At 49.5% G+C, this 19437-nt stretch overlaps 1 protein-coding gene across 1 annotated transcript; it reads right to left on the bottom strand.

Annotated features, from left to right (window-relative positions):
• Nucleotides 16465-18234, bottom strand: LOC110433662 (nucleolar and coiled-body phosphoprotein 1-like). Its single transcript, XM_021456165.1, has 4 exons — nucleotides 17861-18234; nucleotides 17217-17781; nucleotides 17039-17157; nucleotides 16465-16546 (listed from the first exon to the last, which is right to left on the bottom strand). Exons 1-4 carry the CDS (start codon nucleotides 18232-18234, stop codon nucleotides 16465-16467), a joined length of 1140 nt encoding a protein of 379 aa, XP_021311840.1.

Here is a 19437-nt window from a genome sequence, read left to right on the forward strand (position 1 = left end):
TCAGCGAAGTGCCTTCGGAGACCAAGGTACGTTACCCCCAAATCCAGAAGCTGATCTACGCCGTAATCCTCGCCCGCCACAAGCTGCAGCACTACTTTCTCGGCCACCCCATCACGGTGGTCTCGTCTTTCCCTTTGGGCGAGATAATCCAGAGCAAGGAGGCCACGGGAAGAATAGCTAAATGGTCGGTCGAACTCATGAGTGAGACTCTCACTTACGCGCCTCGCAAGGCCATCAAATCGCAAGCCCTGGTGGACTTTATCGCGGAATGGATAGACTCCCAGCTCCCCCCGACCCAGGTCCAGGCGGAACTGTGGACGATGTATTTCGACGGGTCACTCATGAAAACGGGGGCCGGGGCTGGCCTGTTGTTCATCTCACCCTTGGGCGTCCATATGAGGTATGTCATCAGGATTCACTTTGCCGCATCCAACAACGTCGCAGAATACGAGGCCCTCGTCAACGGTCTCAAGATTGCCATCGAGCTAGGAGTCCGACGCCTCGACGTCCGAGGTGACTCCCAACTCGTCATCGACCAGGTGATGAAGACTTCGAGCTGCCATGACCCGAAAATGGAGGCGTACTGCAAAGAAGTCCGTCGACTCGAGGACAAGTTCCATGGCCTCGAGCTCGTCCACATCGCCCGACGCTACAACGAAGCAGCTGACGAACTCGCCAAAATCGCGTCGACCCAAGGCACGGTACCACCTGACACGCTCTCGAGAGATCTCCACGAACCATCCGTCGACTTGGGCTCGGGGGCTGGCGTCGATGCCGCTCCCGCCCAGCCAACCGACACCATCGACACGCTGCTGATGGCAGCAGAGGTGATGGAAGTGGAACAGCGACCCGGTCGACCGTTCGACTGGCGCACACCGTTCCTCGACTGCCTAATCCGCTGCGAGCTGCCAGAAGATCGATCCGAGGCCCGCTGTATCGCTCGACGAGCTAAGTCATACGTAATTTACAGCGAAGGCAACGAGCTATACCGACGAAGCCCGGTGGGGGTCTTGCAGCGTTGCATCTGTGTGGAAGAAGGCCGGAAACTACTCGAGGACCTACACTCAGGGGCTTGTGGTCACCATGCTGCTCCACGGACCCTCGTTGGGAACGCTTTCCGACAAGGTTTCTACTGGCCGACGGCCATAGCAGATGTTGATGGTCCTTAATGCTCATATTTAACCATCAATTAATCATAGAAAAGGATCCAAATGCAACCAACACCTAGACTTAGGGTTTTATCCGACAGAATTCCACAAGTTTTGGTGTTTGTCTATTTCTGCAGGGGGTTATCAGGAAATATGGAGGAAAGGCCCACACGTCGGGTTTACATAGAGATATTAACGTGCCGCGCAATTTTCTATCATCTAGAAGACTCCAGAAGCCACGGGACCGAAGCGGAAGCCGAGAGGCCTCAGGGACAGGGCGCCCGCCCTCAGCCAGAGTCCAATCAGGACTCTCTTTCGGGATATTGCTCCACCGACCTAAAGGATCAACAATAACCGTTCAATCAATGTCGGTTTGATCCAACGGCCCAGATTCACTTGAAGGGACTATAAAACCAGACCCCCTGGCCCCTGGAGATCATACCTCTTCTACAGAATCAAAGCTAGGGTTTCAATTCTTCATCCAAGTAGAGAGGATCCCTCTAGTTCTTCTAGTTCTACCTCTAGTTCATCTAGATCTAGTTCTAGTTCATCTAGTTCTAGTTCTAGTTCCTCTAGTTCTAGTTCTAGTTAGTTCTAGTTGTAATCTAGAAAATAGGGAGAGAGAAGAGGAGAGCGGAGGAGGAGCTGGATCTGTCGGATCTTCCTCAACATTATACTTTTGCAGCATCTGGTTCGTTCTTCATCATTCTCCAGGTTCTTCAATTCATAATTCCTGAGTTCTTTAATTACTTTTATTTACATTCAAGTTATTTATTGGATTCCCGCTTGCATCAAGTGCTCTAGTCTTTATAACGCTAGAGTAGTAATTAATAGATTAGACGTGGTGTTTAGTCTTGCGATTACCTGGGATTGCACCCAATCCTGCGGATTGTTGTGGTAGCCTTAGGGTAGTGACAGCCCTAACGGTCGACGTATTCCACCACGTTCGGATCGATGTTTGTAGGACCGTAGTCAGACCTTCCTAGCCCCCTTCTCATCTCTTTCTGTGGTTAGTGCTCTGATGTCCCGATATAGATAATCTTGAAGTAATTCTTGATTCTTAGATCAACTAGAGAACTCTCAGGAAACTTCCTCTCTTCCCACCAAAAATAATTATATAGTTATCCTTGGGTGATCTTGGATCTTAATTAGTACACTCACGTTCTCTGTGGAAAATCGATACTCTGGAATACTCCCGGGTGAAAGCTACATCGGTATCCGTGCGCTTGTGGATTTTTCTGTTTGCGTTTAAAATACCCAACAAGCTTTCTGGCGCCGTTGCCGGGGAACGGTAGCTGTGCTAGTTTCGAACCAAGTCGTCCGTGTATCCTTTTATTTTCCTTTTTTTTACCACACTCACCTTACCATTTTCACCATACCACATGGATTTCACTCTAAGCATTAATGAGCATGGAATTTATTTCATAGCCACTTCATTTACTCCATGCTCATATGCAACATCTTCACAATCCATTGGTCTTTCCAACATCACCACATTCGAGATCTCCAACCCCCTCATCCTTTCTATTTATAAAAACTTTAAAAGGGCGGTTGTCGATGCATATGTCTATAAGAAATATTGCAGATCTCGTTGAGTTGATCTTGATATAGGTCAGCGTTGGAGGGGAAACCACTTCACCGACATAAATTGATGGTTTCCCAAGGACAAGCTTAGTGTCCCGAAACAAGCACTGATCAGATCATAACATGAGTTTTTAATTATTTGCAACATTACCTTGTGTATTGAGCATATAAGGATAATTGTAAAAATATTCCTTCAGGTATTCTTGTCACTAACCTTTACAGGATTGGAGCAAGAAGATCGGATGAATGACAAGCACAAGGTATGTCCAATCAACCATCATACAACATTGAATTAAATTCATCCAAACTTGAATTTTGCAAAATTCAAGCTTGGGGGAGTACTTTACATAAAAACATCCTTTGCCATGTTGCTATGTTGGTTGTCCCTACCTTTGAGACATGCTCAAATTTTTTTAAATACTAATCACACTACTTCATCTCCACTTGAGTAGATCTCTATAAATGCTCTCATGCTACCCTTATTTGCTTTAGTATATGTCTAGGTTTGGAGTAGTTTCATTTATCTCTTAATTGAGCATGGTGCTTAGTTTAGGAATGATGATCTTACTTCCAAAGGATTTTAAATTAAGCATGATGCTTAGGTTAAAATTCCCTCCTAAATCAAATTAGACATGGTGTCTAGGTTGATCTTTGAGCCATAGTATGCTATAGTAGATATTGGATATTTTGTTGGACTAACCCCTGCAGGAAAACTTTTAATATCGACCTGGGAAGTCCTGAGATAAACTCACATTAGAGACAAAGAGAGAGGCACATGAAGTTTAACAATTTACACAAGGAAGGCATAGCTCACAAGAGATGATCCATGGAGGGTGCTACAAACACGATGCACAACCGCTAAGAAAGGAAAGCTTCCACAAGGTCATACTGTACCATCACTCTTCAAGTAAGGTAACATCTTAAGGTACTTGTCTATCACTTCTATAAGCTTCTCCTTGGTTCTGGCGTTCACATGAATAAAAGAGGCAAACATGTATGATTTGCAACACTAGATTAACCAACACAATTGATTCAATATGTTTAGTCCTTCCACCTTTGTGATCCCACACTCCTAGTCTTATGAACTAAAATGTTGCACACTCAATCTTTGGAAAATGATAGTAATGTAAAGAAAAAAACATTTACTTAGATAGATTATCTTTCCATAAGGTTGAGTGATCTGATCTGACAAATGATTTAAATGCTACACTCATGATATTATTATCCATCAACTTTGTCTTGCTCACTATGCTTAAGGTTAGAGAAGAACAAATACACTTTTGGTTCTGTTGGTGTTTTCCACCAACAGGGCCCATGCACTTGATCTCTGCCTTGTCTCTATGAGCAGGTACACTTCAAGCAAAATATGAAGGAGTTTTACAACTCCCAGACTTCACCAAAGTGAAGAACCTAGATCTATGAGCACAAACACGCTGGAGATACTGGACACTCAGGCAATCACTGCCCTGAGATGCTTGAGGACGTAACTACTGGAGTAACCCTGTTGTGGAAGTAATTACTGACCTTCTGCCGGTCAAGAGATACAATCCAGGACGTCCCGTCATCCCGATCTCCATCAGCATGGTGGACTTCCTAGAAGCACTCTGCGACTTTGGCTCCAGCGTCAACATTATGCCCAGGGTACTCTATGAAAAATTCTTTACACATCCTTTATTAGAAACAGCCAAGTGTTTGCAGCTTGCAGATCGTACGCTAAGTTTCCCAAAGGGAATATTGAAGAACCTCTGCGTCCGAGTTGGTACCTTATACGACCCAGCAGACTTCGTGGTGCTAGAGACAGGTAGTGATGAGAGGGCACCCATCATCCTAGGGAGGCCATTCCTAAACACCTCGGGAGCTATCATCTACGCTAGTGCTGCCAAGATCAGTTTCTACATCAAGGGAAGGAAGGAGACGTTTTCCTTCAAGAACAAGACTACACAAATCTCAGAGCATTCCCGTCATGAACCAAGAAAGAGGACCAACAGGAGGAACAAGAACAAGTAAATGTGTACCGAGTCAGCTAAGATGGTCACTGCAGCTCAAGGAGGTCAAGATCGTCAACTCAAGTCACCTTTCTCGATCAAGAAGGACGACCCTGGTGTTCCAAGCATTGAGTGCACAATCAACGGATATTCTTTTCAGAAGACACTCTACGACACTAGATCAGGCGTCAACATAAAGGCTGCAGTCACCTATCAGCTCCTATTCGGAACTATGCCCCTAAAACCGACATACACCCAGCTCCAGATGGCAGATCAAACATTTCGGAAGGTTGAAGTTACTGACATAGGAGAAGACGAGTACGATCCACCCATCATCCTTGGAAGACCGTTCCTCAACACCGTTAAAGCAATCATCTACATTGGAACCGGAGAAGTCCACATGCACTTCACCTCTGAGAAGGTACGCCGCTATTTTACTGACCTTAACTATATAGTTGAAGACTCTAAGCAGGTCAGGACAAGAAGAAGACGACGTAACCACAACCAGAGGAGGCAAATCATCAAGGACAGATGGGCAGACTACGAAGGAGAAGTTGTAAGGTCTGAAGACATACAACTTGAACAGAACTATCTTGAGGAGACCGTAGCACCGAGTCAGGTGTGGAGAGAGAAGATAGTTATACACGAAGAAGAAGAGTCGCCGGAACCACCGACTACGCCATTCAACGAATCCCAGGACGACTGAGAAAACGGAGAGTCCAGTTCGGAGGACTTAAAAACACTAAACGCCTTGCCAAGAGTTCCACAAAGCTTTGTTGTCTATTTGAGCTTCACAGAATTCAAGGATAAAAAAAAGACTAGCAGACGGAGGACATCCTAATCACTGTCAGGGTGCTGCTGATATTCAAATATACCTCCGTCACCTGCTAGCTACATTAGAGGAAATTACGTCAAAATCCAGCTTGGGGGAGAGCACCCCCATTTATCGAGCTAAGTGTTTCTACTCACGTTTATATTTTACTCAAATAATAAAAAGATGCATAATCATAAAAACTCAAATAAAGATTTTGTGCTTATATATATATATCTTTGCTTAGTTTGCTAAATAAATAAATAAATAAAGTTTGCTATGAACCCTCATGATAAGCTCTCACATAGAAATGATGAATAGTTGCTCTACCATGACTAGTTCTCAAAATTGAAATCTCTCTCAAGTTTAGGCATAACTGTTATTAATTAAGTTTTGCTCTAAGCCTTAACTTGTGGGGAGAGTACTTGATCTAAAGTCTAAGTCGTTAACGGATATGATATGGGAAGGTTGAGCTGTTGTTTATCTGTTCCTAGAGATGCTAGAATTCTGGAGAATTTTATCTTTGAAAACCTTTAAAATGTCACATGATGAGTTCCTATATGATGAGAGTTTAAATTCCTACCACAGCCATATATACATGCTTGCTAGACTTTGAGCCACACATTTACTTTTTACTGCTTATGAGCATTGAGTGTGGTCAAGCTGTGTAGACCCTTAGGAGCCTGTCATGTGGTTAAATCAAGATTCACTTGCACATTCACTCATACATGCTGCTTCTACTCAGGAAGTACCATCCACATATATCCATTTCCATCTCCAGAACCACCCAAAAATATTCTACTCCTAAACTGGGAGAGAATAGCCAAAAACATTTCTATTTTTCCCCTGTGAAATAAATGCTCAAGTTATCTTGGTTACTACCACTTGCTACATTATTTCAAGAGATGAGTGCTCTAAAAAAAACAGAAAAAAAGAGAAAAAAAAGATACGAGGAAATAAAAAGGGGCAAGTGCCCGGAACCTCGAAAGAAAAGAAAAAGTGAGACGAGAGGTAAAAATGGACAAGTGTCCGACAGTAGAATTAGGGGTACAAGATACCCACTTGAGAGAAAAGAAAAAAATATAGAGCATCTCATTCTCCTCAAAAAGTTTCAAAAGAGCAAGAAAGGTATGTACCCCCTCAAAAGAGCAAAAGTAGAATTAGACTTTCACCATTACTTTCACCATTATCACCATTCATTCGCCACACATGCACATCTTGATTTGACTTATTGACTTGTTCTTCTGGATCTATGGTTTGACTATGCAATAAATGTCTTGTAAGTATGTATTAGTTGTCTCCCACCTATGAGCTCCAGATATCAAAACCTTATTAGAGTAGGGTGAGAGAGAAGGCAATGTCACTATGCCTCATACCAAAAATACCACATACTTTGAGAGAAGGCATACACCTTTACTACCTTGGTAAGGATCCAGAAATACCACAAAAGAGAGACTAGAGAGAGTCATACAAGGAATCTCTCAGTTTTATTTGAAAATCTGCAAAAACTCCAGAGCTATAGCTGATCAAGAATAAGAGACATGGTGCTTGACTAGACCGTTCTATCTTTTAACTACTCAAGACAGAAGTGACGGTTACAAGTCCCATGGTGAAAGGTAAATGAGTAAGTTTTAAGTCTTAACAGTTTACTCTAACCAGAGATGAGATCTTGTTTAAACGCATGTGTATCTTTAAGTTATGAAACCACTGCAGAAACACTTGAGTCAATCTTTGCTCAGGGACGAGCAAAGGTTAAGCTTGGGGGAGCTTGTTGACGGTCCTTAATGCTCATATTTAACCATCAATTAATCATAGAAAAGGATCCAAATGCAACCAACACCTAGACTTAGGGTTTTATCCGACAGAATTCCACAAGTTTTGGTGTTTGTCTATATCTGCAGGGGGTTATCAGGAAATATGGAGGAAAGGCCCACACGTCGGGTTTACATAGAGATATTAACGTGCCGCACAATTTTCTATCATCTAGAAGACTCTAGAAGCCACGGGACCGAAGCGGAAGCCGAGAGGCCTCAGGGACAGGGCGCCCGCCCTAGTCCTGAGGGCGCCCGCCCTCAGCCAGAGTCCAATCAGGACTCTCTTTCGGGATATTGCTCCACCGACCTAAAGGATCAACAATAACCGTTCAATCAATGTCGGTTTGATCCAACGGCCCAGATTCACTTGAAGGGACTATAAAACCAGATCCCCTGGCCCCTGGAGATCATACCTCTTCTACAGAATCAAAGCTAGGGTTTCAATTCTTCATCCAAGTAGAGAGGATCCCTCTAGTTCTTCTAGTTCTACCTCTAGTTCATCTAGATCTAGTTCTAGTTCATCTAGTTCTAGTTCTAGTTCCTCTAGTTCTAGTTCTAGTTGTAATCTAGAAAATAGGGAGAGAGAAGAGGAGAGCGGAGGAGGAGCTGGATCTGTCGGATCTTCCTCAACATTATACTTTTGCAGCATCTGGTTCGTTCTTCATCATTCTCCAGGTTCTTCAATTCATAATTCCTGAGTTCTTTAATTACTTTTATTTACATTCAAGTTATTTATTGGATTCCCGCTTGCATCAAGTGCTCTAGTCTTTATAATGCTAGAGTAGTAATTAATAGATTAGACGTGGTGTTTAGTCTTGCGATTACCTGGGATTGCACCCAATCCTGTGGATTGTTGTGGTAGCCTTAGGGTAGTGACAGCCCTAACGGTCGACGTATTCCACCACGTTCGGATCGATGTTTGTAGGACCGTAGTCAGACCTTCCTAGCCCCCTTCTCATCTCTTTCTGTGGTTAGTGCTCTGATGTCCCGATATAGATAATCTTGAAGTAATTCTTGATTCTTAGATCAACTAGAGAACTCTCAGGAAACTTCCTCTCTTCCCACCAAAAATAATTATATAGTTATCCTTGGGTGATCTTGGATCTTAATTAGTACACTCACGTTCTCTGTGGAAAATCGATACTCTGGAATACTCCCGGGTGAAAGCTACATCGGTATCCGTGCGCTTGCGGATTTTTCTGTTTGCGTTTAAAATACCCAACAGCAGATGCCATCGAGCTCGTACGCTCATGTCATGGATGCCAGTTCTACGCCAAACAGACACATCTGCCCGCCCACGCTCTTCAGATGATCCCCATCACGTGGCCATTTGCGGTGTGGGGACTCGACTTAGTGGGGCCCCTGCAAAAAGCGAAAGGAGGGTACACCCACTTGCTGGTGGCCATCGACAAATTCTCCAAATGGATTGAGGCTCGACCCATCACCAACATCCACTCCGAGCAAGCCGTCCTTTTCTTCACCGACATCGTACACCGATTCGGAATCCCTAACGTGATCATCACCGACAACGGCACCCAGTTCACCGGCAAAAAGTTCTTGGACTTCTGCGATCAGCATCACATCCGTGTGAACTGGTCCGCGGTGGCTCACCCTCGAACTAACGGCCAGGTTGAGCGTGCCAACGGCATGATCTTGCAGGGGCTCAAACCAAGGATCTACAATCGCCTGAAGAAATTCGGCAAGAAGTGGGTCGAGGAACTTTCCTCGGTCTTATGGAGTTTGAGGACGATGCCAAGCCGGGCCACCAAATACACCCCGTTCTTCATGGTCTATGGCACTGAGGCCATGCTCCCAACGGACCTCGAGTATGGATCTCCTCGACTCAAGGCATACAACGAGCAATCGAATAAGGAAGCTCAAGAGAATGTTGTCGACCAGCTTGAGGAGGCTCGAGACATGGCCCTCCTCAACTCTGCCAGATACCAACAGAAACTTCGACGCTACCACGACAAACACGTACGTAAGAGGGACTTAAACGTGGGCGACCTTCTTCTATGATGACGACAGAGCAATCAAGGACGCCACAAGCTAACCCCGCCATGGGAAGGCCCGTACGTGGTGGCCGAGGTTTTGAAGCCAGGAACGTACAAACTAGCGGATGAGAAGGGGGCGGTCTTCACCAACGCATGGAACATCGAACAACTACGTCGATTCTACCCCTAGAAGTTCAAAACTTACGTTCCAACGTACATTTTGTGCCAAGACTCTGTAAACGAATGCATGAATAAATGAAGTCTTTCCCTCGAGCAACTTCTTTTTGTACCGAGGATTTACAAGTCATAATCTCGACGTTAGAAGGGGGCGCCAACTATGACCCATCATAGTCAACACCCCCTTAGGGGCTACCAGGGGGACGACCCCCCCAAGCGTCGAAAAAGCCAAGAAATTTCCTCTTCTTACTTAGTAGCGTCGAAAAAGCCAAGAAATTTCCTCTTCTTACTTAGTAAACCTTGCACGATTCGAGTAGCTAAGGCGCCTCGAGCCTCTCAAAGGCCGAGGGACAACGAGCCTGAGAACTCCTACGCCCCCGGGCTACGGAAACTCTACTCACTTCCTTACCCTTGAGGTGATCGAGGTTGTTTTGGACGAAAGATCGAACAAGGAATACAAACGTAGGCGCAAAGAGAAATAAAAGAACCTCGAGTGGAAAGACAAATCAACACTTAGCAATTACAAAAAGATACTGTATCATTTAAAAAGCATATTGACAAAGTATTATACAAGGGGCCCCAGGCACCCTGCGCAGGCTCACAGGCCTCAGTCCATGGCACAATCCTCACCGCCCCCGCCTGCGCCCAAGCCAGTCTCAGGAGGAAGCACCTCAGGCTCAAAAAGCTTAGCCAGCCTTTCCCCAGGAGCCTTCGCGTCGTCGATCAAGGCGTGGAGCCTCTCTTCGTTCTCCGCGTCGGTCTTGGAGATGTCGGTGACGAAGCCATGGGACACCACCTCCATGTCATAGGAGAAGCCCGAGCAGACAACTGCCATCGCCCGCTTCACCCCGATGTGGAGAGCGTCCCGCACTCGGTCTCTCAGCGTCGCGCCTAAGTAGCACAGCTGGTCGACCAGTGCGTCGCCTCGAGCTCCCTCCCTCGACTCGTCCATAGGCTCGACCTCCCAAGAAGTCGAGAGGTCGCTTATCGCCATCCGCACACGACGGTTCAAAGCAACCTCCGCCTCGAGCTGGGCCTTAGCATTACGGGCCTCGACTTGGGCGGCTAGGAGTTCGTCCTTAAGCCCTGAAAATGCCAATAAAAGAAGCCTTAGGAAAAACTAAGCACACCTCGAAAGAAAAAATCCGACAGAGGAAAACGTACCTCGGACGCTCTCCTCCAGGGCCGTGTTCTCGCTGACTAATCTAGTGTTGGCCCTCTCAATCTCTCTGTTGGAACGGGCCAGCTCGGTGTTGGCAACGCGGAGATCTTCGATCACCTTGCCAGCCTGAGCGATGGCCCCACTCTTCTCCAACAGCTCTCCCTTCAGACGTTCGACGTCGTTAGAGAGCCTGCGGGATTGAGCCCGCTCCGCCTCGAGATCTTCGAGGGCCTTCCTCTTGGCTTCCTCCGCGGCGCTCCTGGCGATCTCGCCGTTCACGTGTTCCACCTTCATCTTTTGGAAGGACTCCTAGAGGGAGTCCAAGTCGGTCTTGAGGAGTCCCTTCTCCTTATCCAGGTCTGCGATGGCACTCTTGTAGGACAGGGCCTCCTCCCGGGCTCTGGATGCGGCCTCCTCGACCGTCAGAGCCCGCTCCCGCAGCAGCGTCGTCTCCTCCTCCGCCTTCCTTGAGGCCTCTCAAGCCTCGACCAAGGCAGCCTCCCTCGCCTTCTTCTCCTCATCGAGCGCTATGAGATCTTTATAAGCCTGAAGGAGCTTTTCTTCCGACTCGAGGAGTTGGTCCTTGAGGACGGGGAGCTGTTCCCAGCCGCATCTTGTGGCGTGGATGAAGCTCGACTTGATGCGGGAGGTCTCTTTCATATCCTGCGAAGCCGACGGTCGAATAGTTAGAACACCAAGCCGAAAGGTTCCACGAAGATCAAAGATCGAAAAACACTTACGAAATAAGCCGGCCCGAGCCCGTTGTTGATGATGTCCGACAGGAGCCCCACCACGTGCTTCATCCAAAGGCGGAGCTCCTCGACATGCTCCCACTTCTCGGCCTCCTTCTTGTCGTCGAGGAAGATGTTGGGCTCGGACGGATCGGTGGAAGCCCGGATACGAATCCGATCGGGGCACCAGTTCTCCATCTCTCGATCAGCCCGTGCCTTGACACCGCGGATAAGGTTCTCGACGGTTTCGAGGGAGCCCCCGTGGCGCAAGAACAGGTCGACGAGGCATGGGAACCGCCCGTCGTCATCCACCGTCTTCCAGGTACCGTCCTTGCTTCCCGACGACCCGATCTCATCCTCCTTGGAGGGAAAACGGTCCTCCCACGCCCGACGCTCCCGGAGGAACCCTGGTGCAATCCCGTCCATGCCATAGATCGTCCTCTTGATCTCGGACTCGGGGTCGGTGGGGGTGCGCATCATACAGGCGAGCGCCACCACTCCGTCCGCTCGCCCCGACTCTGCCAAACAACTCAGCCGTTTACTACTCACGGCACATCCAATCCCTTTTCAACAGGGCGGGTTGGGTGCCAAAATGGAACAGTCGATCGGCTCTTCACTACGTCAACATGGTGACAATCCGAGAACTACCAAACGACCAGGCTTCCAGCACAAACTCCAGCACTGGATCCGTCCCCACCGAGGTTATAAACTCTGAGGACGAAGATTACGACCTGGAATTACCACCGTACCCTCCGGGTTTCTCTCGCTTCCCGGTCTTTCCGCCCTGATGGGGAGATCTCGTCCTCAATGTCAGCAACGACGAACCGGTTGTCGACGGAGAGACAGACGATCAGAGGCAGCTCCGCGAACAGCGCAACGCCGACCGTGCTCGGCGACGCGCGGACGAGGAACGACAACTCCCGCCGCATAACCTCAGCGACGCTTTCAACATGGTCGGAGATCAGCAAGTCTACAAAATGCCAAGTGCTAATGTGGCTGTTGCTATGGCAAACCTAGACCGACTCCCTGATACTCCCGAGTGCCAGGGTGTCCGATCCAACGTACGCGCGCATCTGATCGCCGCGATGGGACAGACAGCTACCTTGCTCAAAAGGGTCCAAGCTATCTCCTACACAGAGGTCTCCTCCGACCAGACTCATCGCAGCCGGACCTCACCACAACCCAGCGAGCACCACTGTAGCCGCTCCCCCAATATCCGTCGGAAGGATTCACGGCGTGGCAACGGTGGTCGGGACGCCGGTGGCTACCGCGAGCAGAATCGCGGGCGTGGTCAGGAGGTAAACCAGGACAGGGATCTACGATACAACATCCCTCCCAAAGACGCCCGGAACCGCATCAACATGCGCGCTATGGAAAGAGCGGTGCACGAGAACCTGCGGTGTGTTGAGTACGACGCCGCGCACGGTCCTCCCGGCCTGAGACAGTTTTCCTCACACCTTCGCCAAGTCGTATGACCCCGCAACTTCAAACTCGAGAAGCTCAAAAAATACGACGGTAAGGAAAACCCAGAAAACTGGATCACTCTCTATGAGATTGCAGTCCGTTCAGCAGCAGGCGATGAGCACGTCATGGCCAACTACTTCCTAGTCGTCCTCGACCAGGCTGGTCATCAGTGGCTCCTGGGCCTGCCCGAGGACTCTTTCGATTCCTAGGAAGAATTGCGCCAAGCATTTATCGACAATTTTATCGCTACCTGCGAGCAGCCCGGGAACAAATATGACCTCGAGAGAATAAGGGACAGGAAAAACGAGCCTTTGCGCGATTACATCCGACGATTCTCGGATATGCGCCTTAAAATCCCAAAAATCTCTCACAATGAGGCCATATCCGCCTTCATCAAACGGCTACGCTTCCACGAGGCACTAAGTAACAAGCTACTGCGCAAAAGGCCAACCACGGTGGCTGAGCTCCTTGCCACGGCAAAAAACTACGCCGATGCCGATGACGTAGAAAAACTCATCCGAGAGGATGCGAGGGGTCCCGACCAGCCTCCTCGATGGGACGACAGTCGTGGTCGTTTTGATAACAGGAACCACCGTTGCCCCGACAACCGCGACCATAGAGAAGGTTGGGATAGGCGGCGTGACAATCGTGATGATTTCAGGAGCAGGCGCCCTCGCGATCACGACCACGAGGTGAATACAGTCAAGCGCCCCAACGGACGGCGGGACTACCAGGAAGATTATAACAAGACGTTGAAGGGACCGTGCCAACTCCACCCCAAGTCTAACCACACAATGGAAGAATGTCGTGTCCTCAAAAGCATCTACACGCGGCGGGCTGCTCAAGATGATTCCGCCAAGAAAAACGGGAAGCAGGACGGGCGCGATCACGAAGACGAAGACGAGGACCAGGATAGGGACCCACGACACCAGTATGTCAACCCTACCGACGTGGTCCACTCTATCTTAGGAGGCAAAGTTTCCATCGAATCCAAGTGAGAAAGAAAGCTCCTAAAGAGGGCCTGCCTCAACGTGGACAGCACAGACGGTTTAATCGCTGATCCAAAATTTCCTCCCTGGTCGCACAGGGAGATCTCCTTCAGCAGGAAGGATCAGTGGGCCGCCATCCCGGAGCCAGGACGTTACCCTCTAATCCTGGATCCTTGCATCAACAGCATCAGATTTGAGCGTGTCCTCGTCAACGGGGGAAGCTCCATTGACATCCTCTTTCGCAACAGCTTGCTTGCTCTCAAGATAACCTGGCACAACTAAAGCCATGACGCACAATTCTGGGGAGTCCTGCCAGGTCAAAGTTCAGTACCCCTCGGACAGATAACACTGCCTGTCCAGTTCGGAACGCCCGACCACTTTCGAACAGAGTTCGTCAACTTCGTGGTCGCCGACTTTGACGGAACTTACCTTGCCATCTTGGGCCGACCATCGCTGACAAAGTTCATGGCCATTCCGCACTACTCATACCTGGTCCTTAAAATGGCAACAGAGAAAGGCGTCCTAACTGTCGGAGACAATGTTTATACCACATACACTTGCGAGGAGCAAAGTTTCAAGATCACCGAGGCAATTGACCACTCAATCCGCATGGCAGAAACCGTGGCTCAAGCCACGCAGCTTCCACCCGACCAACTTCGACTACCCGAGCAGGAGACTCCAAGGAAAAATTCAAAATCCAAAGACCACAAGGAGGTACAGCTGGTCGACGGCAGCCTCGAGAAGACGACCCTTATCAGGGCCAATCTGGATCCCAAATAGGAAGACGCGCTCGTCAGATTTCTCAGGGACAATGTAAGCGTTTTCGCGTGGAAACGCGCGGACATGCCCGGCGTCCCGCGAAACCTGATCGAGCACTCCTTAAACGTCTCAAAGACCGCAAGACCTATCAAGCAGAAGCTGCGATGGTTCACTCGTGACAAAAAGGATGCTATTAGGACAGAAATAACATGGCTTCTAGCAGCCGGATTCATTAAAGAAGTGTATCATCCCGATTGGCTTGCCAATCCGGTTCTTGTACGAAAAAGAATAATGAATGGAGAATGTGCGTTGATTACACTGATCTCAATAAGCACTGTCCTAAAGATCCTTTTGGTCTCCCTCGCATCGACGAGGTGGTCGACTCAACGGCCGGATGCGAACTCCTCTCCTTTCTAGATTGCTACTCTAGTTATCACCGGATCTCGCTAAAGGAAGATGACCAGATCAAAACATCTTTTATCACTCCTTTCGGCGCGTATTGCTACACGACCATGTCCTTCGGACTCAAAAACGCTGGAGCCACTTATCAACGGGCTATTCAGCAATGCCTCCACGACGAGATTCGTGATGACCTTGTCGAGGCTTATGTAGATGACGTCGTCGTCAAAACAAAGGACGCGAGCACTCTTATCGACAACCTAGACCGAACTTTCAAGGCACTAAATTAATACAAGTGGAAGCTTAACCCCAAGAAATGTATCTTTGGGGTCCCCTCCGGTCTACTGCTCGGCAACGTCGTTAGCCGCGATGGCATACGGCCGAATCCCTCAAAAGTAAAAGCAGTGCTCGATATGCGACCACCCAAGAATGTTAAGGACATTCAAAAACTCACCGGATGTATGGCTGCTCTCAGCCGTTTTATCTTTAGACTAGGAGAAAAAGGCCTCCCCTTCTTCAAGCTCTTAAAGGTGTCAGAAAAATTCTCCTAGACAGAGGAAGCCGACGTTGCGTTTACCCAGCTCAAAACCTTTCTCACTTCACCACACGTTCTCACAGCGCCTCAACCCAACGAGGACTTGCTCCTTTACATAGCAGCAACCGACAGGGTTGTCTCCACGACAATGGTGGTCGAGCGGGATGAGCCAGGCCATGTATACAAAGTTCAGAGACCAGTTTACTTCATAAGTGAAGTCTTAACGAGTCCAAGACCAGGTACCCTCAGATACAAAAGCTCATCTACGCCATCTTAATAACTTCAAGGAAGCTAAAGCATTACTTCGATGGTCATCGGGTCTTGGTAACTACTAGTTTCCCCCTGGGGGGCATTCTGCGCAACAAGGACGCCAATGGCAGAATTGTAAAATGGGCAATGGAACTATGCCCATTCTCCTTGGATTTCTAGAGCCGCACTACCGTCAAATCTCAAGCCTTGGTCGATTTCATCGCAGAATGGACGGACTTCAATGAGCCTCCCCTCTCCGATACTTCCGACCACTGGTCAATGTTCTTCGACGGGTCCTTAAACATCAATGGTGCCGGCGCTGGAATACTCTTTGTGACGCCCAACAAGGACAAACTACGCTACGTCCTTAGGATTCTCTTTCCGGCATCAAACAACATCGCTGAATACGAAGCATGCCTTCACGGCATTCGACTGACTGTCGAACTGGGAGTCAAACGCCTCTACGTTCACGGCGACTCTGCCCTGGTCATTAACTAGCTAAACAAAGAATGGGACACAATGCACGAAAAGATGGACCTCTACTACAAAGAAATTCGCAAATGGGAATCCAATTTCTACGACATAGAATACATCCACGTGGTCCAGGATAAGAACCAGGCAGCGGATGCGCTGTCAAAGATAGGACCGGGACTAGAGCGGATGCTAGAGCCAGTCCCACGCCCGTTGCGCCTTCTTGACTGGCGACAGCTTCGGCGCGCGGAGCTGGTCTTCAGGGAGCTCGGGGCTGATCAAATCAAGAACCGGGGCCACTCCGTTCCAAAGCTTGATGCAGTTGGCCTTCCAGGAGTCCCGGTCCTTGATCAGCTCGTCGAAGTGCTTCTTGGTATTCACCTTGAGCACTATAAACCAAGCAGGAGGTTAGTATACAAACAAGAAATGGAACGTTGGGCAGTCAAAGGGAAAATGGATAGAACGACTCTCACCGGACAACTCCCAACTCTTGCTGCTCAGCTCCTCGCCAGCTCGGCACCCGGTCTCCAGCGCCCCGGCAAGCTCCTGGTCGAGCCTCTCCTTTTCTCGTCGGAGGCGTGCAACCTCCTCCTCTAAGTCTGCAGGGGTAGTCTCTGGTCAATAAAAACTACACAGTTATATACAATTGCTTAGAGTGCATGACTAACCTTTTCTCTCCCGATCCTTGTCGGCTAATCACCGATTTAGGTCGAGCAGGCGCTCTTCCTGAGCACCCATCTCGGTCGTCTTCTCCTCGGCCTCTGACCGAAGCTGGTCCACCTCCGCGGATAGGGCCATGTTATCGGCCACGATGCCCTCAATCTGGTCGAAGCACCTTTTTCGGTACTTCGCTGTTTTCATTGCGTCGTACAAGAAGAATACAAACTGAATCCAGAAACAATGCATATAAACTTTGAGCAGTGCAAAAGACCACTTAGCTTAACCTCGTCCACAAGCCGCTTCGCTGCGCGCTCCACCCTCGCGGCCTCCTCCGTCTTCCTGAGTTCCTTATGACCAATGAAGTGGTCCTCGCGTTGGCGCCACACATACACGTGCTGGCGGCCATCTTTGGGACGACCTTGGATCTCATCCACTTCGTCATCGGAGGCTGTTCGGGCTTGCTCGCCCTCCGCACTACCCCCGGCCGTGGTCGCAGGCATCACTGGACCCTGATCTAGGCCAGGGGAACCTACTGGTGAAGAGGCCCCTGCTCGGAGCGGGGTTGGGACCCTCCCTTCTTCAGCTGGCGGGGGAGTCGGAGCTCTGCCTTCTTCCTCCGCAACGTTGCTTGGGGGAGGCATCCTCGCAGCCTCTCCGTCCCTTGTAGGGGTGCTCGCTCTGGCCCTTGCCGGGGCCGGATGCTCCTCGGCACTCTCAGCCTCGGTCGTCGTCGCGGGCTGCTCCTCGGCATGCTCCTGGGTGGTCTGTAGCATGGCGTCTCCAACGACAGCCACGGGCTCGGCCGTCCTCTGGCTAGCAATATGGTCAGGGTCGACGTCCGATGCCATGCTAACAAAAATGTGACATTGAGCAACTTACAGATCGGAGCGCCTGTGCGTTGCTGTGAAGAACCTTCTCCTGGTCCTACCAGCCGTCACCGCTGCCCCTGTCTCTCCAAACACGCGTCGGCTCGGCGTGTGGGGCAGGCGGGTCGCTGGTCATCCGACCAGCAGTGGCCAGTGCAACATCCGGACGACTACATGGCTTTCGAACCAAAGATGGCGCCGCCTCCTCCTCCTCGTCATCGTCGGTGATCCTGACGAGCCGACGACGTTTCGGCGCTTGGCTGCTCTCTGCCGGCAGCGCCTCCGCAGGGGGCGGATCCACTGCTAGTGGCCTTTTCCCCGCTACCCTATCCTCGGTGGTCAGGGCGGGACGGTTCTGCTCCTCCTCGCTGCTGGTGTATTGATGACATCGAGCAGCGTCATCCTCTGGCAGGTCCACCCACGCAGGATTTTCCATACCAGGTGCCAGTGACACGTACACTGCGCACCGATCAACGTCTCCAATCTGCAGTAGAACCGATGACAAGTCAACAACTGGGAGAGCAAGTACTCCAAAAGTAATACTAGTCAGTAACACTATTTATTTACCTTGGGCGCTGGTCGACCCAGCTTGAAGGCGTGCATCCGATCACTGCTTCGAACGAAGTTGTCGTCCGTAAAGTTGAACAGCTCGTTCATCAGTTGCTGCACCTCCGCCTTCTCCAGACCATCAGGACTCATCCTAGTCGGGTCCTGGCTCCCCGCGTACTCGTATGCTGAGTGTACCCTCCTTTGGCAGGGCATCACCCGGCGCACAATAAAGTTACCGACCACTCCTGGTCCGTCTAAGCGCGACCAGTCGATCAGTTTTATCAGGTCTGCTACTTGACCATCGAACTCTGAGAGGTCTATCAAGCTGACCCTCTACTCGGGGATGTCGCCCACAACGCAGAACATGGCGCTACCCGGTTCTTCCCTGATATAGAACCACTTCTTGTACCATTTGGTAAGAGAAGTGTTCCACGGGCAGTTGAGGTACCGGTTCTTCATCCCGTCACGCAGATTGAGGTATACTCCACCTGCAATCTTGGAGCCTCCAACTGCCCCCTTCTTCCTTAGACAAAAAAGATAACAAAAAAGATCGAAGTGTGGCTCTATCCCAACATAGGCCTCGCACAAATGAATAAAGGTGGAGATAAGAAGAATTGAGTTCAGGTGCAGATTGCAGATCCTGATCTCATAGTAAAGAAGAAGGCCCTAGAGGAAAGGATGGACAGGAATCCCAAAGCCCCTTTTGAAAAAATCTTCAAAAACCATGATCTCACCAGCATGAGGGTCAGGGTAGCTTTCCCCTTCCGACGCCCTCCAGCCACCGAGCTCCTGGTTGTGGAGTAGCCCCATCCCGACGAGGTCGTTGAGGGACCTCGTGCTGCTCCGGGACTGCTTCCACTCTTTTGCCATCAGCTCGGCCCTTTTCTTGGAGTCACTCTTCGCCATTGATGCTGCGGGAATGACCGCGAGCCGGTAGAACTGGTGGTGGTTGTAGAAGGCAGGAATGGCAAGAATGGAAAGCTCGAAGGCAAAGGCAGGGTAAAGATTACGGATGTGGCGCCGAGCTTTTATAAGCAGCGGCTCCACCTCTTCCACTTCACGCATTCTTGGGAAGTGGGCGAGCCTTGCG

The sequence above is a fragment of the Sorghum bicolor genome, chromosome 3, assembly GCF_000003195.3.
Source record: "Sorghum bicolor cultivar BTx623 chromosome 3, Sorghum_bicolor_NCBIv3, whole genome shotgun sequence".
Lineage (NCBI taxonomy): Eukaryota > Viridiplantae > Streptophyta > Magnoliopsida > Poales > Poaceae > Sorghum > Sorghum bicolor.

What these genes read in the sequence shown, in the direction of transcription:
- LOC110433662 (XM_021456165.1), bottom strand. Translation starts at nt 18,234, where the DNA reads ATGGAAAATCCTGCGTGGGTGGACCTGCCAGAGGATGACGCTGCTCGA. An exon ending in CGAAGCGGCTTGTGGACGAG is followed by an intron (nt 17,158 to 17,216) that starts GTTAAGCTAAGT and finishes TTCTGGATTCAG; the next exon opens with TTTGTATTCTTCTTGTACGA. An exon ending in GCGGAGGTGGACCAGCTTCG is followed by an intron (nt 16,547 to 17,038) that starts GTCAGAGGCCGA and finishes TGATTTGATCAG; the next exon opens with CCCCGAGCTCCCTGAAGACC.